This window comes from Salmo trutta, chromosome 26 (genome assembly GCF_901001165.1).
Source record: "Salmo trutta chromosome 26, fSalTru1.1, whole genome shotgun sequence".
NCBI lineage: Eukaryota > Metazoa > Chordata > Actinopteri > Salmoniformes > Salmonidae > Salmo > Salmo trutta.
Genome location: NC_042982.1, coordinates 1,889,878 through 1,908,922, shown reverse-complemented (window position 1 = coordinate 1,908,922; position 19,045 = coordinate 1,889,878). Strand labels below are relative to the sequence as shown.

At 41.6% G+C, this 19,045-nt stretch overlaps 1 protein-coding gene across 11 annotated transcripts in view; it reads right to left on the bottom strand.

Annotated features, from left to right (window-relative positions):
* LOC115162869 (leucine-rich repeat and calponin homology domain-containing protein 3) overlaps positions 1-14,122 on the bottom strand; it is an 81,647-nt gene extending 67,525 nt beyond the window's left edge. For all 11 annotated transcript variants that reach the window (XM_029714335.1, XM_029714331.1, XM_029714332.1 and 8 more), the window contains exon 1: positions 13,836-14,122. In XM_029714335.1, the coding sequence (XP_029570195.1) occupies positions 13,836-14,079 (244 nt within the window). In that variant the 5' untranslated portion in view covers positions 14,080-14,122. The remainder of the gene's footprint in view (positions 1-13,835) is intronic.
* Between the last annotated feature and the right edge of the window lie 4,923 nt (positions 14,123-19,045).

The following is a 19,045-nucleotide window of genomic DNA, read 5'->3' as shown; positions in this document are numbered from 1 at the left end:
TCAAGGTATTGGAGTGGCCATCACAAAGCCCTGACCTCAATCCCATAGAAAATTTGTGGGCAGAAGTGAAAAAGCGTGTGCGAGCAAGGAGGCCTACAAACCTGACTCAGTTACAGCATCTCTGTCAGGAAGAATGGGCCAAAATCCACCCAACTTATTGTGGGAAGCTTGTGGAAGGCTACCCGAAACATTTGACCCAAGTTAAACAATTTCAAGGCAATGCTACCATATACTAATTGAGTACTTCTGACCCACTGGGAATGTGATGAAACAAATAAAAGATGAAATAAATTATTCTCTCTGCTATTATTCTGAGACATTTCACATTCTTCAAATAAAGTGGTGATCCCTACTGACCTAAGACAGGGAATTTTTATTAGGATTAAATGTCAGGAATTGTGAAAAACTGAGTTTAAATGTATTTGGCTAAGGTATATGTAAACTTCTGACTTCAACTGTACATGTACAAATTACCTCGACTAATCTGTACCCCCATACATTGACTCGGTACCGGTTCCCCGTATATAGCCTTGTTAGTTATTTGTTTGTGTTTTTTTACACTTAAGAAAATATTTGCTAAATTAACTAAACTATTTCTTGAACTGCATTGTTGGTTAAGGGCTTGTAAAGTAAGCATTTCACGTTAAGGTCTACAACTGTTCGGCACATGTGAGAGATGAAAATTGATGTGGAACTGCTTTATAGCACATTTCTGCAGCATTAGTAAAGATGTGATCATTACATATTGATGATTTCATTCCAAATCCTTTGGACGTAATGATCATAATATAGTATCCATCTCGCGAAAACCAATGTTCCGAAGGCTGGGCCTAATAGTGTATAAGAGGTCATACAATAAGTTATATTGTGAATCTTGTGTTAATGATGTAAAGACTATTTTCTAGTGTGTGGTGTGTAATAAAAGAACCAAACGCTGCACATGATACATTTATGAAATTGCTTATTCCAGTTACTAATAAGCATTTAGCCATTAAGAAAATGACAACAGAAAATCCTCAACAATCCACGGGATTTGAAAAATTTTATGGTTCAGAGGGATGAGGCAAAAGGTATAGAAAATAAGTCTGGAAGCATAACCGATTGGCAAATGTACTGCATATTGAGAAATCATGTGACTAAACTGAATAAGTATTAGACACTACACTATGAAACAAAGATAATTGGTATAAATAAATGGCAAAAAGGCAAACTCAGCTCCATCATTCATTGAATCAGATGGCTCAATCATCACAAAACCCACTGATATTGCCAACTACTAATGATTTTTTCATTGACAAGATCAGCAAACTTAGACCTGACATGCCAGCAACAAACACTGACACTACACATTCAAGTATATGTGCCCAAATTATTAAAGACAAGCATTGTAATTTTGTATTCCGTAAAGTGAATGTGGAGAAAATGAAAAAAAAAATCATTGTCTATCAACAATGACAAGTAACCAGGGTCTGACAACCTGGATGGAAAATTACTGAGGATAATAGCGGATTGGAGGGAAGTAAAAATGTCATTCCACTACTTTAGAATAGTAAAGCACCCTTTACTGGCTCAAATAGTCAACCAACCCTTAAACTTTTGGAAAAAATTATTTGACCAGACATTTCTATTTTACAGTAAACAAATTGACAATACAATTTCAGCATGCTTATTATATAGGGAACAACATTCAACAAGCAGAGCACTTACACAAATTATTGATGATTGGCTGATAGAAATTAATGATACAAAGATTGTGGGGGCTGTTTTGTTAGACTTCAGTGCGATCTTTGACATTATCGATCATAGTCTGCTGGAATAACGTATGTGTTATGGCTTTACACCCCTTTTATGGCTTTATTGTGAATAAAGAGTTACCTGTCAAACAGAACATAGAGGGTGTTCTTTAAATGGAAGCCTCTCCAATATAATCAAGGTAGAATAAGGAATTCTCCAGGGCAGCTGTTTAGGCCCCTTACTTATTTCAATCTTTACTCACGACATGCTTTGAGTAAAGCCAGTGTGTGTAAGTATGCGGATGACTCAACAATATACACGTCAGCTACTACAGTGACTGAAATGACAGCAACACTTAAAAAAGAGCTGCAGTTAGTTTTAGAATGTGTGGCAAGGAATAAGTTAGTCCTAAATTATTTCAAAAACTAAAAGCATTGTATTTGGGACAAATCATTCACAAAACCCTGAACCACAACTAAATCTTGTAATGAAGTTGAAGTGACTAAACTACCTGAAGTAACCCTGGATTGTAAACTGTCCTGGTAAAAACATTGACACAACAGTAGCTGGGATGGGGAGAAGAAGTCTGTCCATAAAGCGCTGCTCTGCCTTCGTAACAGCATTATCAACAAGGCAAGTCATACAGGCCATAGTTTTGTCACACTTGGACTACTGTTCATTCGTGTGGTCATGTGCCACAAAGAGGGACTAAGGAAAATTCCAATTGGCTCAGAACAGGGCAGCACTGCTGGGCCTTGGATGTACACAGAGTTAATAATATGCATGTCAATCTCTCCTGGCTCAAAGTGGAGGTGAGATTGACTTCATCACCACTTGTATTTGTGAGAGGTACTGACATGTTTAATACACTGAGCTATCTGTTTGAACTACTGGCGCACAGCTTGGACACCGACAAGACATGCCACCAGAGGTCTCTTCACAGTCCCCAAGTCCAGAACAGACTATGGGAGGGACACAGTACTACATAGAGCCATGACTACATGGAACTCTATTCACCATTAAGTAACTAATGCAAGCAGTATAAATGTATTGTATTTATTAAAACAATGTGTATATGCCTTAAACCTGTTAGGGCTAGGGGGCAGTATTTACACGGACGGATAAAAAACGTACCCGATTTAATCTGGTTACTACTCCTGCCCAGTAACTAGAATATGCATATTATATATGCATATTATTGGCTTTGGATAGAAAACACCCTAAAGTTTCTAAAACTGTTTGAATGGTGTCTGTGAGTATAACAGAACTCATATGGCAGGCAAAAACCTGAGAAGATTCCATGCAGGAAGTGGCCTGTCTGACAAGTTGTTGTTCTTCTTGCATCTGTTTATTGAAGACTGAGGATCTTTGCTGTAACGTGACACTTCCTACGGCTCCCATAGGCTCTCAGAGCCCGGGAAAAAGCGGAACGATATCGAGGCAGCCCCAGGCTGAAACACATTATCGCTTTTGACAAGTGGCCGATCAGCGCACAATGGGCTTCGCCGTGTGCCCGAGTCGACCCCATGCTTTATTTTCTTTCGTCCGTTTACCTAATTGCAGATTTCCGGTCGGAATATTATCGCATTTTTACGAGAAAAATAGCATAAAAATAGATTTTAAAACAGCGGTTGACATGCTTCGAAGTACGGTAATGGAATATTTAGAATTTTTTTGTCACGAAATGCGCCGTGCTCGTAACCCTTATTTACCATTCGGATATTGTCTTTAACGCACGAACAAAACGCCGCTGTTTGAACATAACTATGGATTATTTGGGACCAAACCAACATTTGTTATTGAAGTAGAAGTCCTGGGAGTGCATTCTGACGAAGAACACCAAAGGTAATCAAACTTTTCTAATAGTAAATCGGAGTTTGGTGAAGGCTAAACTTGCTGGGTGTCTAAATAGCTAGCCCTGTGATGCCGGGCAATCTACTTAGAATATTGCAAAATGTGCTTTCACCAAAAAGCTATTTTAAAATCGGACATATCGAGTGCATAGAGGAGTTCTGCATCTATAATTCTTAAAATAATTGTTATGCTTTTTGTGAACGTTTATTGTGAGTAATTTAGTAAATTGTTAGTAAATTCACCGGAAGTTTGCGGGGGGTATGCTAGTTCTGAACGTCACATGCTAATGTAAAAAGCTGTTTTTTTATATAAATATGAACTTGATTGAACAAAACATGCATGTATTGTATAACATAATGTCCTAGGAGTGTCATCTGATGAAGATCATCAAAGGTTAGTGCTGCATTTAGCTGTCTTCTGGGTTTATGTGACATTATATGCTAGCTTGAAAAATGGGTGTCTGATTATTTCTGGCTGGGTACTCTGCTGACATAATCTAATGTTTTGCTTTCGTTGTAAAGCCTTTTTGAAATCGGACAGTGTGGTTAGATTAACGAGAGTCTTGTCTTTAAAATGCTGTAAAATAGTCATATGTTTGAGAAATTGAAGTAATAGCATTTCTAAGGTATTTGAATAACGCGCCACAGGATTCCACTGGCTGTTACGTAGGTGGGACGATTTCGTCCCGCCGGCCCTAGAGAGGTTAACCTCGCTAGGGTAAGGGGAACTATTTTCACCTCCGGATGAAAAGCGTGCCCAAAGTAAACTGCCTGCTACTCAGGCCCAGAAGCTAGGATATGCATATAATTGGTAGATTCGGATAGAAAACACTATAACGTTTCCAAAACTGTTAAAATAATGTGAGTATAACAGAACTGATATGGCAGGCGAAAACCTGAGAAAAATCCATCCAGGAAGTGGGATTTTGTTTGTGTTTGTAGTTTTCTATTGAATGCCATTACAGTATCCATTGACTTAGGACTCGAATTGCACTTCCTATGGCTTCCACTAGATGTCAACAGTCTTTAGAAATTGTTTCAGGCTTGTATTCTGAAAAATGAGGGAGTAAGACCACTGAGTAAGTGGACCCTGGGAAGTCGCCAGACCCGTTTCCTGCGCCCGACCGAGAGCGCGCCTTTCTTGTTTTTCCTTTTATATTGACGACGCTATTGTCCGGTTGAAAAATGATCTATTGTTTAGGCTAAAAACAACCTGAGGATTGATTATAAACATCGTGACATGTTTTTTCGAACTTTACGGATACTATTTGGATTTTTCGGCTGCCTGTTGTGACTGCCTTTGAGACATTGGATTACTGAACAAAATGAGCCAACAAAACGGCGATTTTTGGATATAAAGAGGGACTTTATCGAACAAAATCAACATTTATTGTGAAACTGGGAGTCTTGTGAGTGCAACCATATGAAGATCAAAGGTACGGCATTTTTTATATCGCTATTTCTGACTTTTGTGTCGCACCTGCCTGGTTGAAATATGATTTATGCTTTTGTGTGCTGGGCGCTGTCCTCAGATAATCCCATGGTCTGCCTTTTGAAATCTGACACAGTGGGCCGATTAACAAGAAGTTAAGATTTATTTTGATGTATAACACATTTTCAAGAATGTTAAATATTTGAATTGAGTATTTTTGAATTTCGCACTCTGCAATTTCACTGGATGTTGGCCAGGTGGGACACTACCGTCCCAGTTACCCATAAGAAGTTAATTTTGCTGGACCCCAAGAAGAGTAGCTGCTGCCAAGTAACAATAAAGACAAATACATAATGAATCGTAAGCCTACGTTACACATTTTTAGTAATGATGAAGCTGAAAACGTATTAGTTGGATACATAGCACATTTGTTGAGCTAGATGTCAGATACTTCTGTATGTATATGTGGACATCCCTTCAAATTAGTGGATTCGGCTATTTCAGTTAAATCCGTTGCTGACAGGTGTATAAAATCGAGCACAGAGCCATGCACTCTCCATAGACAAACCATGGTAGTAGAATGGCCTTACTGAAGAGCTCAGTGACTTTCAACGTGGCACCGTCATAGGATGCCATGTTTCCAACAAGTCAGTTCGTCAAAATTCTTCCCTGCTAGAACTGCTCCGGTCAACTGTAAGTGCTGTTATTGTGAAGTGGAAACTTCTAGGATCAACAACGGCTCAGCCCACAAAGTGGTAGGCCACACAAGCACAAAGAATGGGACTGCAGAGTGCTGAAGTGTGTAGCACGTAAACATTATTTGTCCTTAGTTGCAACACTCACTAACGAGTTCCAAACTGCCTCTGAAAGCAACGTAAGCACAGTAACTGTTCGTCGGGAAATCGAAATTGATTTATACTGGACACCACACAGGAATGTATGACCACTGACATGTTTTCCAAGGCAGCCCCATTACCACCAGACAAAATGCTGGTATGCACAGTAACTATATCTGCTGGGAAAGAAAATTAAAGGTGAGAGGTGCACATTGTTACTTTAGCAGAACACTACTTCCATTGTATTATGTAAAGGGAGGTTAATTTTATGGAACTGTTACTACATTTGAAAGTTATCAAAACAGTTTAGAATATCTACATAAATTCACAAATTGCATTCCTATTCAAAGCTTCCTCCTGCATCTCACCATACATCTGCCTGTAGTTATTTGACTCAACCTGCAGGAGGTTGGCTTGTTGTGATTGAGATGGGGGGAAACAGCTGCGGGCCAGGTTCTGACAGACAGATGGGTGTGTCTTGGTGGTGGCAAGTACACATCCAAGAAACACCGACAAACCACAACCCCAAGCCAACTCACGTTTGGCTTTTGTCACAGCAGCCAGCATTTCTTGAGAAAACCCAAAAAACTATAGCAAATCAGTGGGTGCAGTTCCCCTTTAATTTCTTCCAGCGAGCTCCTGCCTTAGATAACCGGTGTGGGGACTTGCCACAGAGACATGGGTCTGGCGGAACAAAACACAGAGGGAGAGAGAACAACAGAGGCCTCTGCCAAGTTAACCAAGTAAGGCCTCAGTCTCGATCTCTTCTCCGTTTTCCTCTTTTCCTTTGTAAGGGTCTGGCAGTGTTAACTGTGTCTGGATGTAGCCCCCAAGCATCGCCAAACTTGCAGGGCACATACACACTGCATTGACTATGCTCCAATTCCTCAGTCAGTGCACACAGACAACAATGATCAGTGGAGCGCCCAGGCAAGAGGATCACAGACTTACTCAGACAAGGACATGTATACTCCCCCTCTGTCTCGCTCTCTCTATACAGTTAGGGTTGGGCAATATATCAAATTCATTTGAACGCATGTTTTAGCGCAATGTTCCGAATGCCTCTATTGCATTTTTATAAGCGTTCTGTCTATTTGGCCTTGTCTCCTTCGATCATTTTGTGCTGTGAGCACCTTGCGACTCGCAGACACCAAGCACCTCCTCCTGCCACTCAACAACAAAGACGAAAGCTGACTTCTTCCTCTGTGACAACAAGCCATTTAAACTCGCTATTTACATTTGAGGTTTGGTCCAACAGGTAGGCCATTCTGACACCAAAATGCCTAGAGACATTTTACCGTAGACTTGAACTAAACCTTTCTAACAATACCTTTTTTATGTCTCATCTCCCAAAATGTAGAACAGACTAGGGTTGGGTGCAGTGGAGGCTCCTCAGTGGAGGAAGGTGAGGACCATCACCAGCAATTTTTTTTTTTTTTTTTTTTACAACATAAAATAAAAAATATTCTAAATATAAACAAGTCACCAAATAATTAAAAACACTATTTTGCAAAGATCTACCACTGGCCTCAACAGCACTCTATGGGGTAGCACAATGGTGTAGCCGGAGGACAGCTAGCGCCTGTCCTCCTCAGGGTACATTGACTTCAATACGAAACCTAGGAGGCTCATGGTTCCCACCCCCTTCCAGACTTACACAGTAATTATGACAACTTCCGGAGGATGTCCTCCAGCCTATCAGAGCTCTTGCAGCATATACTAACATCTTGTCCACCCAATCAAACGATCAGAGAATTGATCTAGTACTGAAGGATAAGCTACAGCTAGCTGGCACTGCAGTGTACAAAATGTGGTGAGTCAAAAGAGAGAGACAATCGTTGAACAGTTTTGAACTAATTCATTTTTTCCAAAATTAAGGAGAAGCAAGAGAGAAATAGAGAGATTGAAAGTGGGGGGAAAAAAGCAGCTAACTAGTTCAGCCTACTGAAACACCCTGCTCAAACAGAGGGATGCTATGTTAACTAGTTGGCTATGACTATCCAACACAACACTGGAACTCTTCCAAGTCAAGGTAAGCTTCTGGTTTTACTAATTTATTGACACCGGGGCCCGCTGGTGTAACTGTTCACTGACTGTACACTGTCACAGCATGATTGTATGGGTTTACTATCACTTTAGTTCTATTAGCTATGTTGACTAAGACGTTAGTTTAGCTAAGATGGTTACAACGATGTAGGCTCTGTGTTGAAGTTATGATATGATTTGGCTTGGAAAGGGTTTTGAGCCTGATCACATACAGTTGATGTGTTGTCCATTGAAGTCCACAAGCGAAGGGAAGAGGTGAGGAGGATAGTGCATAGATGAAACAAGGAATACAACGTGGCTGCTATGAACGTGAACCGTTTGAGTGTGATCAGGGGTGTATTCATTCCACTGATTCTGTTGTTAAGCGTTTCTTAAACATTTACATTACATTTTAGTCATTTAGCAGACCCCAGAGCGACTTACAGTAGTGAATGCATACATTTCATACATTTTTTTTTTCTTCCCGTACTGGTCCCCCGTGGGAATCGAACCCACAACCCTGGCGTTGCAAACACCATGCTCTACCAACTGAGCCACACAGAAGCAAACAGAACAAAACGGGGATAAACATACCTGAATTTGTCCAATAGAAACTTTTGTTTGCAACTGTTGGACTAATGCTTACACCCTATGTCAGCTAGACGCAGGGAAGTGTGTGCAAGACGGTATTGAATGTCACCGTCTGTCCGTGTGTCACTTCAAATGTCTCTTGACCTATGTGAACCTACATTGTAAACTTTTCATATGCTTGTTGTAGCAACCTCATGATAGGTATTTGAATATCATGTAGTAGCCTAAACCTGTCACTGTTACATTGAACTGGGTGAATGGAATGGCTCATCCAACATGCTGTAATAGAAATAAGGGTATGCAAATGACCGCTACTGGTTGGTTGTTAACCAGATTTCCATATCTTCATACAGTGTCTGTACCATCCCGGGATTTACGGTATTACCGGTAGTGCACACAAGGGGTGCATTTCTTTTCCAAATACATTTTTAAAAAAGGCCAAAAAACATCACTTACCAGAATGCTAACAAAATGCTAAGAAGTACTAAGGTATTCTCAGCGGATGCTAGGTAATTGCTAACGAGAGCACGCAAACATTCACTACAAAGACAGACAACCCAACTCAAAGTTATGCAAGTATCTCAAAACACAGTTTGCAGCATGCACAAAACAAACATTAGGCTGCAGCGATCTTAAAAGTTCTACCTTGTCACAACACAACTGATTGCCTCAAACGCATTAAGGAAAGAAATTTCACAAATGGAGTGGTACAAAGAAGATGACCCCATCTGGTAAAATACCAAGTCCACATTATGGCAAGAACAGCTCAAATAAGCAAAGAGAAATGACAGTCCATCATTACTTTAATACATGAAGGTCAGTCAATGCGGAAAATGTCAAGAAATTTGAACGTTTCTTCAAGTGCAATTGCAAAATACATCAAGAACTATGGTGAAACTGGCTATCATGATGACCGCCACAGGAAACGAAGACCCAGAGTTACGTGTGCTGCAGAGGATAAGTTTATTCGAGTTAACTGCACCTTAGAGTGCAGCCCAAATAAATGCTTCAGAGTAAAAAATAATGTTATTTTACCTTTATTTAACTAGGCACGTCATTTAAGATCAAATTCTTATTTACAATGAGAGCCTACCCCGGCCAAACCCGGGCCAATTGTGCGCCGCCCTATGGGACACCCAATGACGGCCGGATGTGATTCAGCCTGGATTAGAACCAGGGACTGTAGTGTCGCCTCTTGCACTGAGATGCAGTGCCTTAGACTGCTGCGGCACTCGGGAGCCCAAGTAACACACATCTCAACATCAACTGTTCAGAAACTGGGTGAATCAAGGTCGAATTGCTGCAAAGAAACCACTACTAAAGGTCACCAATAAGAAGAAGAGACTTGCTTGGGCCAAGAAACACGAGCAATTAGAACGGTGGAAAGTGGTCCTTTGTTCTGAGGAGTCCAAATTTGAGATTTGTGTCTTTGTGAGAGCAGAGTAGGTTAATGGATGATCTCCGCATGTGTGGTTCCTATCGTGAAGCATGGAGGAGTAATGGTGCTTCACTGGTGACACTATCAGTAATTTATTTAGAATTCAAGGCACACTTAAGCAGCATGGCTACCACAGCATTCTGCAGCGATACGCCATCCCATCTGGTTTACGCTTAGTCTGACTATCATTTGTTTTTCAACAGAACAATGACCCAAAACACACCTCCAGGTTGTGTAAGGGCTATTTGACCAAGAAGATGAGTGATGGAGTGCTGCATCAGATGACCTGGCCTCCACAATCACCCGACCTCAACCCAATTGAGATGGTTTGGGATGAGTTGGACCGTAGAGTGAAGGAAAAGCAGCCAACAAGTGCTCAGCATATGTGGGAACTCATTCAAGACTGTTGGGAAAAAAATCCGGGTGAAGCTGGTTGAGAGAATGCCAAGCGTGTGCAAAGCTGTCATCAAGGCAAAGGGTGGCTACTTTGAAGAATCTCAAATATATAATATATTTTGATATGTGTAACACTTTTGGTTCCTACATGATTCCATGTGTGTTATTTCATAGTTTTGATGTCTTCACTATTATTCTACAATGTAGGAAATAGTAAAAATAAAGAAAAACCCTTTAATTAAGTAGCTGTGTCGAAACTGGACTAGAACTGAAGGTTGTATTTGACTCAACATTCCATCACGTACACTAAATCACAGTTGGCCTGGTACATTGCTTACTGCCTCCATTCGGGATTCACTGTTTCAATGACTCAATATTTTGGACAAAAACGGATGAATGTAATTAAGGCTGGGAATATCAATTAAATCTGACTAGCAAGGTTAATGATCACAGGTCAGTCATAACGTGGCTAATAGGCTAGCGTATCTATTTATGTAGCAAGCTAAGAACACGGAACCAATCTGAGGCTGGTAACTAATGAACTTATCTATGGGTCTTCCTTTCCTGTAGTGGTCCTCATGAGAACCAGGTCATCATAGTGCTTCATGGTTCTTCCGACTGCACTTGAAGAAACGTTCAAAGTTCTTGAAATGTTCCATATTGACTGACCTTTATGTCTTAAAGTAATGATGCACTATTGTTTGTCTTTGCTTGTTTGAGCTGTTCTTGCCATACTATGGACTTGGTATTTTACCAAATAGGGCTATCTTCTGTATACCACCCCTACCTTGTCACAGCACAATTGATTGGCTCAAATGCATTAAGGAAAGAAATTCCACAAATAAACAAGACACACCTGTTAATTGAAATGCATTCCAGGTGACTAATTCATGAAGATGGTTGAGAGAATACCAAGAGTGTACAATGCTGTCATCAAGGTAAAGGGTGGTTACTTTGAAGAATCTCAAATATCTAAATATATTATATGTTTGTTTATCACTTTTTTGGTTACTACATGATTCCATATGTGTTATTTCATAGTTTTGATGTCTTCACTATTATTCTATAATGTAGGAAATAGTAAAAATAAAGAAAAACCCTGGAATGAGTAGGTGTATCCAAACTTTTGACTGGTTCTGCAGCTACTAGGAAGATGTCATGTCATTGGAGGAGTGGGCAAGTGATTGAATTGTCCCCCTCATATCATTTTTCTGTGGCTATACACAGCTAGAGATGTAAGTGTCATTTGGTTAGCTAGCAAGAACTCGAAAGACTTATCCAGTTAGCTAGCGTCTCTTGTGTTTGCAAATTCGCTCTGGCTATCTAGCTCGCTACTCCAATTTCAGAGCACAGAATAACTGATGAATTTACAAACGCGCAACACCCGCTGATATGACCGGTGTCAGTAAACGTAGGCAAAAAAAAGTGATACTTTGTCATGAACTCTCTCAATAACATGTAAACAGCCTAACCAACTCTGCTAGGGCGAGTAAAATGGTCAGAGTGAGGTTTCTCTCATTTGTGTCTGGAAGTAGCTAGCTAGCAAGCTAGACAACTTTAGCCAGCTGGCTTGGGTGGGACAAGCATGCATCACAGGCAAGCTGCAGAAGGACAAGTAGGCTCCAATTCCACATCGTTCATCAGTGAAATTTTGACGGACTAGCTGAAAAAGTTTGAAAGGGTATATCTGATGTTACTTCGTTAGATTTTAGCACACCTTGCTCTGGCTAGCATTAATTTTTTATCTTGTTGATGTACATAACAGAGAGCCTGGCTTTTCATGGTTGTTTGTTCAAAAGGACTGTAAAGTTGTCAAATGTAAGAGGACTCCCCTGGTATTTGCATAACTCCATTCAGGTGTATTTTGTGGCTTTTGGCGAATGCGTTCTAATGATCTAAAGTTGCGCTGTTGCAAGTGCCTGTAAACACACAGTCTAGTTCAAAGTGAATGATCCCAGGCCTGTGGCAAATGGCTTGTTTGCATAAAGGCCTACTATAGCCTTGATTGGCTATGGTGCACAGGTATTGCGTAGACTCCAGTGCTGGACCAGAAATATGTTTTTATTAGGTTTTATTTACTGCAGTGTCTATTCATTGTCCAAAAGCAAGGCTGCTTTCCCACTCTATATTGCTATATAATTTTCACAAATGTCTTAGTATAGGTAATTCCCAAACATTGTAAGAATTTATGAAAACATGAAAATGACCATATCTAAGTGCTCCCTTGTCAGAAAATAAATATATAGATATATTTTAAGTGTCATATTATTCTTGGTGTGTATATGAACAGATTTTAATAAGATTAAGTTGATAAAATAATGTTAGTTCCACTTTAATTACCCTAAAGCCACCTGGCCCATGGATATAATTGAGGGGACTTCGGGTTATGAGTCAACCTCTGCAAGTGTGTGGGGTAGGGGTCTGTGTAAGGGTCCTAGGGAGAGGAAAAAAATCTCATAAGAGGTTAATTATTGCATTCATTATGCCTATAGGAGACTGAGAAAAAAAACATGAAATGGGTAAAAGGGGTAAACTATATTATAGATGTAATGTGTGTGTTTAGTGGCAGTTAGTGACAGTCTGGAGCGAGTTCAGGAATGTGCGACATCGTGTCAAAGCCCAACCCCAGGCCTGCCACAGTCCCTCAAACGACTGTCCACCGCACATGAGCTGTGAGGGACGATGCAGTGCACTATGCCAAAAATGAACATCGTATCACAAACAAGAACAAATAGTATCCCCTCCCTCATTTTCTGTGCCACGAGTTAACCACAAAAACAGGTAATGGTGACTAAACTGGTTCTTGATAAGAGTCCTTACACATTCCATGAGGGTGCAAATCTGTAAATTCTCGCGCCACGTATTATAACGTTTTGAGTGCGTCTGGGAATGTATTTTCAGCAGACACATGCACATGTTGTAACTACCTACATCCATATGAAAACATGAGCTGACGAATGTTAGGCTGACAATTAAATAACTTAGGTAACTAACTAGCCATCCGTCAAATAACTAACGTTATGGTCTAGCTAGCCAGTTATCTAACTTAAGGTTACCGCTAACGTTAGCTAGCTGAGTAGCTCTCCAAATTAACAGGAGCATTGTTACATAGTGACATGCTTAATACTTTAGCTAGTTGAGCGATACTTTGCTAACTTAGCAAAGCAAATAGTAAGCTAACTAAATTAGCTCATTAGTTTGCTAGCAGCCAAAACAAGCAACATCGTTCATCAGAAAATGTAACTCTCATTCACAGCAGTGTTTACCAACTCTGCTCAGTCTGGAGACGTCTGGACGCTTGCTAGCTAGCTGGCTGGCTGGCTAACGTCAGCTAGTTGGCTAATGTTGGCCGGACAGTGTCTTGACAGTAACTAGCAGGCTAACTGGGTAGCTACTCCAAGTCAAAACAAGTTTATTTTTCGAGTCTATGCTGGCTAGCTAGATACCCACAGCCATCGTTGAAGTGTCTGTTTGGGTTTATTATAAACATTCCCATCTATTCTACTGCACGAGCTTCGATTCACACTCACCGGCCCGAGTTGTGTCTGTGAGGTCGTGGTTGGCGACGCTCCTCGGGAACTCCTTCAGTTTCCTGCCGCTGAGGTTGAGACAACCAGTTGCCGAGGCTTCGTCTAATGCCCTGTCCAGAGACCGATTCCAAGACGCGGGACCCGGTGCCCCTACTCCATTACCGGGAGCCCCTACCACTCCAGAATTGCCGACCGCAAAAGTCGGTCCAGTGTTCTCCGCAGACAACAACACCGAAGCCGCCATTACACACCTAGCTAACTCCCACCGATTTTCCCTACTCTGCAGCCGCTAGGTTGATAATACGCAAGCGCAGAATGTGAGGGCAGACTGAAGCGTCGTAGAAGGGAGAGGCTAGTTTGGGAATTGGCCATGCGCAGTGATAATACAAATGTAATCCCATCCCATCCATACTTTCAAAGTAATGATATATGAATGACATCATCTACCCTTGGTGTGACGTTCCTGACTGATTTTGATTTTACTCTCACAATCATCTTGTGTGAATGTTACCTTGAACTTTGTCACTGTTCACTAGACTATCATTTGGCATTTCATTCCCTAAAAATGATGTCTATTGAGCAGTGGTTCTCACTAGGGGGCCCAAGGGAGTTGTTTAGTTAGATTTAGGTTAGGTCCCTGAAAAAGCAGAGATGAAACAGAAGAACCATAATATACATCTAACTAAGTAGTGGGCCTCAGAAAGGAAACGTTTGAGAACCCCAGCAATAGTACTTAGGTCATGGCCTATAATGATACGATAGCCCAACAATGCAAGTGTATCTGACCGACCATTGGTCGGCCTGACCACTAATGAAAACAGCTAGATTGGTTGAACCTTTTATAATCCAAAAGGTAACAAGGTCAAATCACATTCAAGAGCAAAACAAACAAACAAAACATAAAAACTTCCTCCAATGAACTAACTGTCCACTATCCCACTACAGTACAAATTCATTGTATTGCAACAATACAGAATTTACTCAACAGGTATCAGTCAGTGCTCAAATGATCAATGAGAATAACCACAATAAGACAAAGTTTACAAAGTTAATATAAAACAAGGCAACAGTAAACATGTTGTCCCCCACGAATGATGCAGCGACCCTGTTGGGCCACTCAGTGTAATTTTGTAAATGATGGATCTCTATGACAAGACTCATCATTCACCCACGTTTAGTCAAAATCAGGCCAATGGGGTCTGAGATATTTTGTAGGTTAGCTAGACTCATCCCTGAGCATGTTAGCCAAATTTCATCACCCTGTGCCCTTGCATGTGCACATACGCCACCACGTGGTCGATATGAATCTTCTTGTTGTGTCTTGACAGTGTTTGCAACATGTGCACCACATTTTGTTACAATATGAATATTCTTGACTGATTTATATGCATTTATGTGCCAGACCATGCCCATGTGAATTATTATTGGTCAACAGTAAACATGTTGACCCCCAAGAATGATGTTGTTTTAGGTACAAGTCTGGAAAATATTGTGTTTTGAGAGACCTTTGTCCATAGATGCCTTCAGAAAGTATTCATTCATACCCCTTGACTTGTTCCACATTTTGTTGTGTTTTACCACCTGAATTCAAAATGGATTAAATATATTTTTTCTCGCCCATTTACATGCAATACCCCATAATGAGAAAGTGAAAACATGCTTTTCGACATTTTTGCAGATGTATTGAAAATGAAATACAGAAATATCTAATTTACATAAGTAGTCATACGCGAGTCAATACTATGTAGAAGCACCTTTGGCAGCAATTACAGCTGTGAATCTTTCTGGCTAAGTCTCTAAGAGCTTTCCACATGTGGATTGTGCAATATTTTCCCATTATTCTTTTCAAAATCCTTAAAGTTCTGTCAAATGTGTTGTTGATCATTGCTAGACAACCATTTTCAGGAGTTGCCATAGATTTTCCAGTAGATTTGTCAAAATTGGCAGGAGGAGATGGAGACAATGGAACACATTTTTATTTCTCCCCAATTTCGATCTTGTCTCATCGCTGAAACTCCTCAACGGGCTCGGGAGGCGAAGGTCGAGTCATGCGTCCTCCGAAACATGACCCGCCAAACCACGCTTCTTAACATCCGCCCGGTTAACCCGGAAGCCAGACACACCAATGTGTCGGAGGAAACAAGGTTCACCTGACAACCGAGGTCAGCCTGCAGGTGCCCGGCCACCAAAAGGAGTCGCTAGAGAACGATGAGCCAAGTAAAGCCCCCCCAGCCAAACCTTCCTCTAACTCGCTCTACGCTGGGCCAATTGTGTGCCGCCCTATGGGACTCCCGGTGAGCCTGTGATTGAACCCGGGTCTATAGTGACACCTATTGCACTGCAATGCAGTGCCTTAGACTGCTGTGCCATTTGGGAGGCCAGTGGAACATGTTCTATTTCAGTGCCAGAAATATGGGAAGGAAAGAGAGCGATTGTTATAAGATTTGAGGAGTAATGGGGTTGAAGAGCCGAGATTAAGTGAACTGCTTGGGAAATCTTCAGGGGATGTAGTATTTAATTATGTATTTTGTTTCCTTAGGGAGACGAGACTATTGGGTAGGATTTAGACCTTCCGTCTCTGATCCATACTCCAGTCCAGTTGGTGGTGGTAATGCACCTTAAAGTTGGTTGCCAATCACCATTAAAAAATCCACAGAAGAAGGAGAAAAAAAAACCTATAGGCAACTATGGGGCAAACAGACTGTGTTGGCTTAGATTGTTGATAACATATTTTGTGGTGCATTTGCAGCGGTTCATAGATGTGAGCACCTGTGTGATGAGAGCAAAAGGAGATGTAGGGAAAAGTTAAAGGTGCAAGGAGATGTTTTAAATAAAAAAGTGGAGTCAGGAGAAGCTATAGATGCAGAGTTTTATATGTATGAGATGACAAGGGCGTTGGAGGGATGCAGGTGGACTGCTCTTGGAGAAAATAGGGTGTGTTATGTGATGTTTAAGCATGCACCGAACAGTGTGTTGGAAGCAGTGTTAGGGTTGTATAATTAGGTGTGGAGGACTGGGGTGATACCTGCTGGGTGGAAACATGCGGTGGTGTTGCCGTTTGTAAAGACAGGTAAAGATCCCGATGGCCGGGCAGTTATAGGCCTATCGCGTTGACATCCAATATGTGTAAGCTGATGGAATAGATGATAGTGAGTAGGATGATGTACTGTATTTCTTGGAAGTTAGGGGTTTGTTGAGCGTAGCACAGAGTGGGTTCAGTAGAGGGAGGTCTGCCATTGATGCCCTGGTGACAGTTAGTACAGAGATGGGCAAGGCCCTGACGATAAAAGAGGTGATGAGATTTGTGTATTTGGACATTGAGAAAGCTTACGATACCATGTGGAGTGATAGGTTGTTGATCAAACTGAGTGCATTGGGCACTGGGGGACGTCTTTATAACTGAGTCATGAACTTCCTGTTCGATCGGGTCATGCGGGTGAGGGTGGGCTCAGAATTGTCAATGTGGATTGAAGTGGACAATGATACTCCTCAGGGAAGTGTTGTTAGTCCGGTGTTGTTCACCCTGATGATAGATTATATATTTAAAAAGGTGGGACAGGGAGTGGGTGTGGCTTTGTATACTTATGATGGGGCTGTATGGAAGAGAGGTGGAATGTGAAATATGTGATGAGGAAGATTCAAGAAGCTGTGGAAGATTGGTCTCTAACATTAGGGTTTAGGATGTCTGTGGCCAAGTCCTGCTTGGTGTTTGCTAGGAGAAAGGATACAGATGTTAGGCTGCAAATATACAGTCAGGATATATGTGGGAATGTCTCAGCCTGTCTCCTGTCTCAGCCTCCAGTATTTATGCTGCAGTAGTTTGTGTCGGGGGGCTAGGGTCAGTCTGTTATATCTGGAGTATTTATCCTGTCTTATCCGGTGTCCTGTGTGAATTTAAGTGTACTCTCTCTAATTCTCTCTTTCTTTCTCTCTCTCGGAGGACCAGAGCCCTAGGACCATGCCTCAGGACTACCTGGCCTGATGACTCCTTGCTGTCCCTAGTCCACCTGGCCATGCTGCTGCTCCAGTTTCAACTGTTCTGCCTGCGGCTATGGAACCCTAACCTGTTCACCGGACGTGCTACCTGTCCCAGACCTGCTGTTTTCAACTCTCTAGAGACAGCAGGAGCGGTAGAGATACTCTCAATGATAGGCTATGAAAAGCCAACTGACATTTATTCCTGAGGTGCTGACCCGTTGCACCCTTGACAACCACTGTGATTATTATTATTGGACCCTGCTGGTCATATATGAACATTTGAACATCTTGGCCATGTTCTGTTATAACCTCCACCCGGCACGGCCAGAAGAGGACTGGCCACCCCTCATAGTCTGGTTCCTCTCTAGGTTACTTCCTAGGTTCTGTCCTTTCTAGGGAGTTTTACCTAGCCACCGTGCTTCTACACCTGCATTGCTTGCTGTTTGGGGTTTTAGGCTGGGTTTCTGTACAGCACTTTGTGACATCAGCTGATATAAGAAGGGCTTTTATAAATAAATTTGATTGATATAGATAGGGTGTCTGAGTTTAATAAGTATTTAGGTATGTGGTTTGATGAGAGGCTTACATGGAAGTGTAGGAAGGTGCTGAACATCATGAGGGCAGTGGCAGGATATGATTGGGGGTCAGATAGACAAACACTGTTGTCTATGTATCAGGCATTGCTCAGGTCATTTTAAGGATTATGGGTGTTTTGTATATGAATCGGCAGCCAAAACGGTACTACAGCGGCTGGATAGGATACAGTCAAGGGCCCTGAGATTGTGTGTGGGTGACTTCAGGACGACACCTGTTGAGGCATTGCAGGTGGATAGTGGGGAACTGCCACTGAGGAATAGGTGGGACAAACTTGGATTAGCGTACTTGGCGAGGTTGAAAGGGAGTTAAAAGGACATCCTGTGAGGAGTGGGTAAGCAGAGGGCGTACGGGTGAACAATTGAGCAGAAAGTTGTAGAATATGGACTGGGGGAGAGCGAGATCGGGCTGGCAATTGCATTGGGGAACATTCCTCCATGGGTGTTTCCGAAACCAAGTGTAGATGTGGATATGATTGAGAGTAGGAGAGAATGGGGTGAGGACGTGAGACGGGGAATGGAGAGATACATAGATAATCGTTTTTATTCATTTTTAAAAGGACATATACAGATGGTTCAAAGGATCCAGTCAGCGGTAGGGCAGGGGTGTATATCCCAGATTTCAATGTTAGAGTATGT